This window comes from Dendronephthya gigantea, unplaced genomic scaffold (genome assembly GCF_004324835.1).
Source record: "Dendronephthya gigantea isolate DGI-Jeju-01 unplaced genomic scaffold, DenGig_1.0 000007F, whole genome shotgun sequence".
NCBI classification, from domain to species: Eukaryota; Metazoa; Cnidaria; class Anthozoa; order Malacalcyonacea; family Nephtheidae; genus Dendronephthya; species Dendronephthya gigantea.
This window is the reverse complement of record NW_021163017.1, coordinates 2,787,108-2,799,023: the sequence shown is the minus strand read 5'-3', so window position 1 is coordinate 2,799,023 and position 11,916 is coordinate 2,787,108. Positions and strand designations below refer to the sequence as shown.

Here is an 11,916-nt window from a genome sequence, read left to right as displayed (position 1 = left end):
AGGAAGAGTAAGCAGATATCTTTAAAAACACGTCAGTAACATTATACGCCTGACATATAGTGTTGACAGACATATACATTGTGATAACTACGCGTATATACAGATCAACCTCGAACCCAAGATCTTTTTACCTCCGCTGGGTATACGAGGATGTATACAGATGTGCCAGTGTTTGATTGCGCTCAAGAGTTCCCGAAAGCTAGAGTCATCTGCTGGGCTTACGCTGTTAAAAAATGTGTTGAAAATTTCTATTTGTACTATTAGTTTGTAGACGGCGCTGGGCCCCCATTTTTGCTTTGGAACATCAATACATGCATGCAGTGAAATTATTAAAAGAAGAAACCTTCGACTCAAGGTTGAAAATCTGTTCATGTAGAGCAGCTGGCCAGTACATTGCCATAATGCAGAATGAACGCAGGATATGGATTGAACTAACTTGCTGAAATATGACACTATTGCTTTATATGTTTCTTCTGGGTTGACTTGTTTATAGATAATTATTTAAATTGACCTTTAATATGGCGGCGGAGCGCCGTCGTGTTTGAGTCAGTTTGACATTTATGCGATTTAAAATCTATCTTCATGGATACGTTTGGACCTGGATTATATACATCGACATTCGTCGGCAGTGCTAAGAAGCTAAAGAGCTAGTGTGATGGTTTATCCCAATGATTCACCTCAACTCTCAACTCTGGTGTCGTACTCATAATACTACTATATACTACTATGTACTACATAATACTAATATACTCACTGTGTAAATTAATCAAAAATTTTGACAAATACACAAACAAATTTTAATCAGTATATTTTGATTCAAATCTTTGAATTAAATTTTCTTTTTAAAAAATTAAATTGAAATTAAATTTAATTAAATTTAAAAAGATTAAATTTAATTTGAATTTTTGATTTACACATTATTTCGGAATAACCTTTTTGTTTTATACTTACTGAAATTGTCAGCTGGAAATCGTTTCTGGGTACTAAATATATTATTAGTAATATTACTAAATTAAATTATTTTGGTTTACGGGAACGGAAATTTAAAAGGTAATTCACATTAAGTAACATTATAAGCACCGATATTTGAGTTTGAATATGATATGAAAGTTACGAAGCCAGTCTTCGTGGTGGGGAAGTTTTGTCATTTTTGGATTTTGCTGAAAATTTAATTATGTTTTCTTTTAACATGTCTCGACATCACACCTGGGGCCGGTTGTATGAAAGTCGGATAGCGCTATCAGTAAATCTTAAGTTCCTCAATCGAGGATCCTGTTTAATAATTGTTTCTTCCAAAGATAAAATTTTATCGCTTGTCGAGAATTTTTAGAACGGTTGAAAAAATTACTATCCGGTGGATAGTACTATCCAGCTTTCATACAATCTAATGAAATCGATGAAAGAGCATTTATACTGAGGCTAATTCAAATGATAGTGCGGTCGAAGGAAAAATTGTACCCTTGATGATAGCATATAAGCTCAAATCATTGTATGAAAAGAAAACCATTGAAAACCAAAAAGAAATCACCGTATAAAAAGTAAAAAAAATCGTAATTTCCTTTTCTGAGGATCCGAATTTACCGTGGAACTTCAACATCCGGTCCTTCTTTTGCAGGCTAATTCCCGCATTTTCTTTTTTTATTTTCGGCGTACAGTATGTTGAAAACTTGCACTTGTGTATATTTATTTGTTTGTGTCGGCTCTAATGTTCCAACAGTATATGCTATCAGGAAGGTCGGAGTGATAAAAGATTAGGGTCAAGACCAATTGGAAATTAAAGTAGCCGATAAAAAATGAATCTTACATAATCTTTTTCAAATGACGATATCGAACAGCAACAAACTCACACAATGTATTTTCACTGATGAAATCAGCGTCTACATGTTATGAACTACAAATTTTAAGACATACAAAGAGAGTAGATGAAAACAATTGTCATGTTCAAGGCATATCAACGCGCAGATCATTCCAGAAATTGCAAGCGTCGTTTGGTTCTCCAAAGACCTTCCAGTCGCGATCTGAGAAAATATCACGTGCCGAAGTCGATCTCAAAGCCTTGGGACACCAAACGTTCATCCCATCGCGAATGTTATCCAACATCATGTAATATTCCGCCAGCCTTTGGGCATATGAACGAACTTTTTTGTCATTGTGAAGGTGTTCTGGTCCTTTATACACCGCGGCATGTTCCCACTCCGCCCAAAGCGTCATGTAAGGAGTACCAACTTGGATTTCAGCTTCGGTTTCCAAACTGGAAACTTTTACCTTAAAAAATGAATGCATCATATGTGATTTAATTTGTAGAGTTAATTTTGGTAGAAAAATTTTGAGGATAAATTTATTCGAACCAAGTACTGACCAGGATGCTAACATTGGAAGAACTAAGTGTGGAAGAACGACAAAAGCGGTAAAATCAAACATGAAATTTTTTTCTTCAAATTCGGGCATGCTTCGGTATGAAGTATTTCTGCATTTGTATTGGCAGGCCTGAACTAATTTTAATTAAAATCTCAATGAAATCTTGTAAAGTCTAAAATGTTCCACAATTTCTATTAAAACAATCCCACTAAAATTTACTGAAACATAGTAATTTTCAAGACACGCCCTTGAATGCAATGCCTGCTCCAAAGTAGAACACGTAATCTTTAAACATGTACCACAAGCCTTATTATTTTATCCTTGCCCGATAGACTAAGAAATATCAAATATGTATACTGTATAGCTTATTCTATTAACCGAAGAACACACACCTTGAAATGAAGTCTACGATATCCAGATGGTTTCATAGGCCAATATTTTTTCTGTCGTTTATCATTACTGCCAACATCTGGGCCACATGTACCATAGCAACGAATCTCGGTCACTTTTTTATTATAGGAGCCGAGAAAAGCTCGTTTGAATGCACGGATATCACTAAGTGTCTGAAGAGTCACGCGTAGTCCTACGATATCTGTAATCTCACGTACATCAGTTATTTTGTCTCCATTCATTTTATTTACCAAGGAATGAAGTCCTTTTATCCTGCCTGTCAAAAAAATATTGCTAAATATTCTGGCCATAATCACCCTTCAGATTCTTGGAGAATTTCAAAAGAAAGTGGTTACGAGTTTGTGTGAACAAAAAAACGCTTATTAATTGCATGGCTAAAATTTGGCGATTTGAAATTTTTGACAAATGAGACCAACATAGAAATAAAAGCGGCATTCTACCTGTCACTATTCCCTGTATGCGCGCCTTTTTAAGAGTTCTTTCCAAAATTTTTTCAAGATTTCTTAAAACTTTTGGTAACTTCGAGAAGAAATCCTTCTCTTTTGCACAAAGTTCTTCTGGAGTGACCCCATTATTGGTGGCGAGTGTGCGTTTTCTCTCGAGGCATTCGGTGTCCACACCTCGTTTGTCATAACCGAGGTCTTCTTTCGACCAGTCGTAGCCCATTGGTCGGAACTCAGAAGATGGTCCCCCGTTGTCCTCGTCGGTATCTTCATACTTCGACAAAAAGTCATTATTCGATAAGTGTCGTAAAATATCTGTATGAATATTGAACATTGTGTTACGTAGTACACCCCGCATAGGAAATAGATAAGCTAGTGACATCTTCACACCTTAAATTCATCAAGTAAATATTGAAACCGGATAACTTGAGCCTAAGAGGGTTATAGCCCCCCCAGAAATAAATGTGGGGGGCTTAGCACCCCAAAATACATGAAGATTTTTCATACAGACAAGTGATAGAACATTAAATTAGAATGTAATCTTTAATTATTAGCAATGTATTTACTTAGTTATGTTTGCTCAGGGTACGTCCAACCGTCCAAGAGGTTATAAATGGACCAAGTTCGCAATTTTGGTTTACTTTGTTCAACAATTTTTTAGCGATTTTTTGACGGTTAGACATCGCGATGATTTCTTTATTTCAACGCCATCCTTCCCCCAGAAAAAAAAAAATGTTTCGTCTCGCGTGACCTGATCCCGAGGCGGAGTGTCTGTTTATACCTGGCAGGTCAAGGTGGTTGATGTGATAGAATATTTCTATGTGTGTGTAGTGAGTAATAACCGATTGCAGAAAAAATGGTCATTTCAATACTTGGTTAGCAAGCACGGAACTATATATTTAACTGGATTGACAACCGATAAATTTTCTTTCATTGAAAAATAAACCTGTCCCACGCGGAAAACATAAACCTAACCAGATGGTATTGTGGAGGTTCATTTTATAAAAGCATTTTATAATACTCAATCTATATATTCATAAGCTATGAATGATAAAGATACTTACCGCCAGTTTGTACTTCAAACGTTTTGGCACTAGCAGCGAAGGCGACCAACAACATCAAAACAGTTCCAAATGTTTTGGTCTTCATTTTTAACTGTGCAATGATGGAAAAGTTCACATACAAGGTCATGACTAACTGTAATAAATTGAGGGGACATTTCGACCACCAAAAGCAGCATTCTATTAAGTTGTAAGCTTGTCTCATGCTTATAGATGTCGAGGACAGGTTCAGATTGGCGAATCAGTTAAAAAATTGATCGCGAAGTGAACTTAGGTGGGGATTCCCGCCCCGTCCTTCCTGTAGCACCGCCCATGTTCATTTATGCATGTAATTAATGTAATTACGTTTGTATTCGTTGATAGAACTCTCGCATTTTGCACCCGGGACATACCACGGGTTTTATCTGTCTGGCAATCATAAATCTTCAGGGTCTCCTTATATGCAAATGTGCATGGATTAACGTAGTTTGTGTACATTTTCAAAGTTGATGTAGCTTTTCTTTGGGATTGTGAGGGAAAGCATGCTCCAAAAAGAAGAAATGAGACGCACATTTATACATTCGTATACACTACAATATGCAGTGATTGCACTATATGCGGCACCGCAGTGGTAATGTATATGGTGGTAATAATGCGGCACCGCAGTGGTAATAAATTATGCCTGCCATACTAATTCAGTTAAATATGGATTATTTGACCTTCATAGCCTATAGCGGTTTTTTAGGGACATCCTGTATTTAAAAGGTTATAAAGTCGTCAAAGAGCAGAAAAATATAATACAAATAAATAAATACAGGGATTGAACTGGCTGGCGCGAACACGCACTAACGATTGCATTACGAAACTGATCAAAAACAAAATAATGTAGACATATAGTTTACACTTTATAGCAAATGTTTGGATAGATTGTCATAGCTGATAGCTATTATATTGGTTGCCAACTAATTTTGGACCAATTGGGGCTTGATAACATACCTAAACACTGCATGTAGATAAAAAAGTTTAACAATGTAACATATGTGAATTTAGGACGTGCTCGAATAAAGTGACCAAAGAAATTTCACTTACTGATTTTTCCTCGTGGAAAAGCTTCTCAGTGTATAAGCTTGCTAGCGTTCTGCTCGAGTCGGTTACCTTTAGGGCATGATGCAAAATGATGAGATGCAGTCCTTTTATACCAACCGTTTGCAACTGAATATACTGAGAATCCGGTGAAGCAAAACGCATTATTATTCTGTCAGGTCCCTGTAAAGCTTCGCTGACCATTCATGCATTAGTTCCGCTTCAGACATCCCGGCACACGAAACTGTCTTGGCTTTGTTTCGAGACTAAGAAGCGGTTAATTTCCTGACCGAAATGGTCAGGGCTTAATTCATTCGCAAGTGCGTGTCCAGTATTGGATATGAGTGTGTGAAGTAGTGTAAAATTTACATTTTTATATTATGAAGACCTAACTGCATTATAAAACAATTATACCATGTGGTATAATTATCAATAATTTCAAACAAATAAATCGGCTGAAAACATCGGTAGCATCCCGTCACTATTCTGGAATACCTTGACCTCCTTAAGTAAATAATGACGAGAAAGAATATATAAAATTTTACTCAAATATTTGTATGGCTATTTTTAATGCGGACAGTAGATTTTAGATTAAAATTTCCATGGATCTGCATGCATGCATGGGGAGCCCAAACCTCAATGTTTTCAACCATGCAGGCCCTGGAACTTACTTACATTCGAAGTGTGTACATGCAGTAAAGGCGCTGAGACCAGCGGACGAGGTCGTGTACAATTTATTCCATCTATTTGTCACAATGTGGATAATGACAATCACAGCCCAAAATCTTAGTGGCCGATATCGCCTCACGAAACATTGAATACACTGAATAGACAGTGGAAAAATACAATCAAGATTCAAGCATAAGTGACCTATTGCACGTTGAAGCAACAGGGAGTAGTGCAACGAATGGGTGAGTCATGAGCTACTTTATGGTAGAAGCGAGGAGGTAGCTAGGCTCTAATCTAAACAGGTCCATACCAGACTTCCCTCATCAGGTCTCTAAGGCTCTGCATGATGTGCGCCTACTTCACGTGTTGGATCGTGTCTTCGCTTTGATGTCTTAAGTCCAATATCTATATTTATTTCTTATTAAGAGGAGATATTTTTCTATGTCGCGTAATATATGCTCAAAACCTCAGTTATATCTTCATGCAACACTAAAATTTTCATCATTAAAAATGTTTTGCAAACCTGAAAAGCATCCACAAAGTATGTTTACTGTATAATCTCAAAATATTGTGAAAATGAAAAGATTTCTCGGGATACGCCGAGAAGAAAATGACACTTGAATCGAAGCTTCTTTTGTATTCATTTCAGTTATAATGGCGTTGACATTATAACATTGTTGATAGCTGCCGCATTATATTTTGTAATAACTCCTTTGTTTGGTGTTTTGCATTCACCAAGTACAGTTCAAAACTTAGTTCACAACATAATCTAAAGAATAACGGTAAAATAAATGGATTTTGAGTGGTACGCCGAAAAGATTTTAGGTTTTGAGCGTTCTTCCGCCAAAATACGCGACATAATAAAAAAACTCATCTTAAGAGTTTAGAGCACAAGCTTGGTTGAAATAAAGAGCGTTTTCGTATAGTTTCTCTGGCATTGTGTAATGTTAATATTAACTTTCAGTTGCGACATGCCAGTGGCCGCAGAAATCTTGTTTCGAATTAACCTTAAAAAAATAAACCAAAACTGCATGGGAGTTTTTCCAAAATGTGCAATAGGGCAATGTTTAACATTCCTAACAATATAAATATAAATATAAATATGCGGCCTTGCCCTTGGATTTTTAATTAAAGAACATGTTCGATGTATTGTTGCTTGGTCATGCACTTGTCACACAAGCCGATATAACGTATTGTGTATTCTTTAGCGGCCCTTGATGAGAGAACATCGAATGATCACGGTCTAGCAAGTTTTTTATCCTTCTTTCTAGATCTTAACTTGGGCGGCATTTCCTTCATGAGCCGCACATACAGCTCCGTTTACGCTACACTCGATGTTTAGCACTGCACGGTTAAAATGCATGGGTACCCATGCCCGGCCTTCGTTTCGGTATAGCCTGAGCACTAATAAAATTGGGCACGTGGGTAGCCATTTTAGCCGTGCGGTGCCAAAAATTGAGTGTAGTGTAAACAGGGCAACAATTTCAATTATACATATAAGCGTGACGCTCTTTGTTTCAAATCAATTGAAATTTTTGTTTATAATTAACTTTGTTCCCCAATAGACAGTATTCGATGTAATTTAAGCTAGCAAGGAAACTTAAAGGAAAATTGTACACAACTTAAACCAAATGATGCATGCATGGTGACGCCTGAAACGAACATTGCTCTAACACTAGAAATATTCAAAATCCATACTATATGTAAATATGCTACACCCATACTGTTTCCATACTATATGGAAATGAATCTTATGATTGGCTGAGTGGAACTATTTATTAGCTGTCTCGGTTTGATTGTTCTGTTAATAATATTTTTAGCTTTAATCTAATAATATTGCACTGGTTCATACAGGTGATGTTTGTTCGGTTGTTTTTCTTGTACTAAAGTAGTTGTTGAAATGAAATGAAACACAGAATTTCCGCCTTCTTACAGCAAGAAAAACCGCTCCAAAATGGCAGGCGTGTAATTATATTCGGAGGAACTGTTGTGCATTTTTAGCAGTGTTCTTGTTATTCATATCATTGCTCATAATTATTTGTTCCTCTCTTATCATATAACAATCTAAACTATCCGGAGAATAACTCCGTGACCTTCATAAATTATTTCTTCTATATACAAATGTTAGAGTAATAGATTTAATGGTATCAAATAAACACTTTGATGAAAACAAAAAAAGATTTTTAACATCACCTACGTAGTTTATTCCGTTTCCTGCAAATTTTAATTATCATTACAGGAGATAACTTCAACTACGGCTAGCGTGTGCATTGTGCAAAGTTGCAAGCGATCGAACTGCAAAGCAATACCAGAGTACAATTGAAGCGGTGATTTTGCTCAGCCAAACAACTTCAGAGTCAAATTTATTTGCCATCAAGCCATTGTTCATTCAACACTTGCGTGTCCGGTCTCATTATGTTCCGATGTTTCTCTTTATGTTCCAATCCAATATATATATTGCTTACACAGTCAATCAACACCAAAATATAAACAAACATAGCGAGAAAGATCGTCTATTTGGTTAGGCCATTGTAGCCAGTCAATGTAATTCGACCAACGCAAACAGGTTCATAGCCATAGGCCCTGTTTACACTATACCACATTGGCATGCCGGTCACGACATCAAAAATAGCAATATCAAAGCGAGTTTTGCCATAAAAAAGTAAGGTAGCATGATTTCTTTAACGTGATCTGCCAAATGAAAAAGTTCTGAGGAAAGAGATGCCGTAAAACAACTTAAACTGATGCCGTGACCGTGTCCGGTATAGTGTAAACAGCTAGGGTCTCAATTATCTCAATGAGCCTCAACAATCCAGAATGACATTATTATTATATTTAACCAGGATACCCACATCACCTTATAGTGTTTTTCAGTGGGGTCCTGCATCATGAATAAATGCAAATTGTTTGCATCATCTACCCTTGCGAATGCTTCCCTTTTGGACACAAACAACCTTCAGGAAAAATCTTCAAAGCCGGCACTGGAACATTCAAATGCAATCAAATATATCGATCGTGCGGAGCATTTTTCATTCTGCAAACCCGCATTTAATGACCTATTATTGGAGAACACGGCCAATATTTCCAACACAGAAAGTTTTAAATATAAACTTTTATAAATTACAAATTTACAATATCTATGCGTACTCCAGATTTGTCACTGATCTGTATAATTAATAGTCTAGTAAATTATACAAAAACATGACTAGCTAGCATCTTTGTACAATGGAATTCTTGCTCAGTTGCACTGATTGCGCGATCTTTATCTTCGTTTGCCGTTATAGAGCAACAATTCATAACAAATGCTTATTGATTTTATAGATTTGGTATACTTATTCAGGTTTCGGACATTAAAGTCGCGTTTACACTACGTTGTTTGACCTGGCCTGGACTAGGCCTAGACTTTGGTGTGAACGTTGTTTATGTGGCCTAGACATGGCCTGGACCTGGTCTAGGCCACAAAATCCAGGCTAACAGAAGTGGCCTGAACCTGATATGGGCACGATTTTTGTAATGTGAATGGGTTTCAACTAGTCTTGAATTATCTTCAACTTAATACTATGATACATACTAGTATTACAACTTTTCGGCGAGTTTTGGGTCTTGTTGTCAATTGTGCTGGCTATCTGATATCATCAACAAGAAAGACAGCGTGAACGTTGCACAATTACCTAGACTTGTCCTAGACCTGGTCCATGCCAGATCTAGGCTTATAGTGTAAACGCGGCTTAAAAATCTCCACTGTCTTTTATTAACTTTGAAATTTGACCTGTTCCGATAGCATTCCGAGCTCCGACTAAGCCCGGCGTATACTGGAGGAAACAGGTGAGCTGAGCGTCACTCGTGACTGTTAGCTGAGCTGTTTCCTCAAGTGTGCGGTGTCGTATTCTGCGTTTCCTGACACGCGTGCTATCGGCGTCGGATATTTAACATGTTGAATAATTTTGTGCACGAGTAAACATTTTCTCCCAGTGTGCGCGCGTCCTGAGCTATCGGCTCGGCAGTTGGAGCGAATGATACTCGCCTAAAATTAATTAACAGCGGATTCAAACACATTTAAAGTTAAGATTACATTCATTACTTTTTAGCAGTCAACAAATCATTTAAGACTTAACGGCCGCGAAAAAATGAGTAAATGGGTCACTTAGGGCACCTTACCTCGTATAGACAGGGATAATCGGGCCAAAAATCCACTAATTTGTTTTCCAGTACTGATTCGGCAAATATTGAGGTATTTTGCGCCCATTTGGGTTGTGAAAATAATTCAAAATATCAAAAGAACACACGCGCACTCGCTTTAACTGCTGAGCCGATAGCTCAGGACGCGCGCACACTGTGGGGAAAGGTTCACTCGTGCACAAAATTATTCAACATGTTGAATATCCGACGCCGATAGCATGCGTGCCAGAAAACGCAGAATACGACACCGCACATTTGAGGAAACAGCTCAGCTAACAGTCACGAGTGACGCTCAGCTCAGCTCCTAATGCTCCAGGTGGTGCTTATCGCTACGGGCCGCTATCAAGCTCTGCTCTGGGCCCCAAAGAGCTCTGAGCCGGTCGTCTTGAAAGTAAAGGCGGATTTCCATTCAGTGCAAAATGTCATTTTTCTTTTATTGTGTTCTAACCTCATCTCTATAGGATTGCTTCCGCTTGAGTATCTGTAGCGTTCGAAAAAGCGATCGAAGCGCAAGAACTAAGAATGCGCCCTCGATCATGTAATCCAGTTATTCCAGCGGTAAAGTTGCAAATTTGCATATTTAAATTAGCTTAAAGTTGGTTGGATTCCTAGTCAATAATCACAAAACAGCCAGATTTTACCAGCTCGAAGAAAGCCCTTCGAATTCAGACTTTGTATAGTTGTATTTCATTAAGTATTTTCCATTTTGGATGTTTTTTAAAGTCGCTGTTTGATAGTGGATTTCCAGTCGGAAATAGATACCGACGAATGCATGTAGCTGAGTTTACTCTGGTTGCACGATTTCCTCAAAACAAAGGTAAATTCAATTAAAATTCTTTTAATTTTGAGGTTCAGCTAATCATATTAATTACAGGCAATTTGGAAAATGTAAAGACGGACTGATTTCACTGAATTTGCCATTTTTATTTCCAGTTTATATAAGTTTGTATTAAAAGTTTGTTGTCGTTCATTGGTGCATCCGCTGTACAATGGTGAGGCATCACAGGCTCACTGTCATGCATTAGATGCAAAGTAAGTCCATGAATTAAATGCCAGAAATTTTCAACATCATTTCGAACAAAATCATGGTATTTATCTCAGCATGAGATTTTTTTATTTTCAGGGGGGGTGCACGAAATAGAAAGCAAACAAACAAAAGTTCCGACAAAACCTTAGGAGGGTATGTGAGGTTTTTTTTGGATTTTCAAACTCAAAGGTAGGGGTAGGAGTAGAGGCCTAAGAACTAAGAAATATGATTATACCATTTGCAAATTTTCACGATGTTTAGATGTATTTAAATCAAAACCTATGCCCATGGAAAGGTTGAATAAAATTCCACCTTTACATTCGTGTGTCACCGCGATATGTAGCCGCAACAGAGCTGCCCGCTGAGTGAGATTAACAAGTGAATCGCATGCACTTAAATATGGTTTTCCCATAAGAATATATTGACAGTACCAGAAAAAAATTCTGTGGATTCGTATCCTAAAGGCTTATTATATCCCGGTACAGGGGATAATAATTTACCTGAGGTGTAACTAGGCTAATCTTTTGGTGTAAAAGTTTCCTGACATGAACTATTCGTATGACCCAGGCTAATTTTCCTCGAAAATAAAGAGGTAGTTCCTTTGAGCTTCATTTTGCTGCAACGACGCCTTTTCCAAAAGTAAGGCTTTTAGAAAAGTCATATTCGAGCATTTTTTCGAACATTCAAATGACGACATAAACGGTAG

At 37.3% G+C, this 11,916-nt stretch overlaps 1 protein-coding gene across 1 annotated transcript; it reads right to left on the bottom strand.

The window, feature by feature from the left end:
* Positions 1 to 1,878: 1,878 nt before the first annotated feature.
* LOC114517211 lies at positions 1,879 to 5,426 on the bottom strand. Its single transcript, XM_028536869.1, has 5 exons — positions 5,342 to 5,426; positions 4,277 to 4,367; positions 3,210 to 3,527; positions 2,751 to 3,025; positions 1,879 to 2,265 (listed from the first exon to the last, which is right to left on the bottom strand). Exons 2-5 carry the CDS (start codon positions 4,359 to 4,361, stop codon positions 1,942 to 1,944), a joined length of 1,002 nt encoding a protein of 333 aa, XP_028392670.1. The 5' UTR covers positions 4,362 to 4,367; positions 5,342 to 5,426; the 3' UTR covers positions 1,879 to 1,941.
* Positions 5,427 to 11,916: the final 6,490 nt, after the last annotated feature.

Coding starts and splice junctions, on each gene's coding strand:
- LOC114517211 (XM_028536869.1), bottom strand. CDS start 4,361: ATGAAGACCAAAACATTTGGAACTGTTTTGATGTTGTTGGTCGCCTTC. Junction 3,026..3,209: donor CATACAGGGAATAGTGACAG/GTAGAATGCCGC, acceptor TTTTTTTGACAG/GCAGGATAAAAGGACTTCAT. Junction 2,266..2,750: donor ATCGTAGACTTCATTTCAAG/GTGTGTGTTCTT, acceptor TCATTTTTTAAG/GTAAAAGTTTCCAGTTTGGA.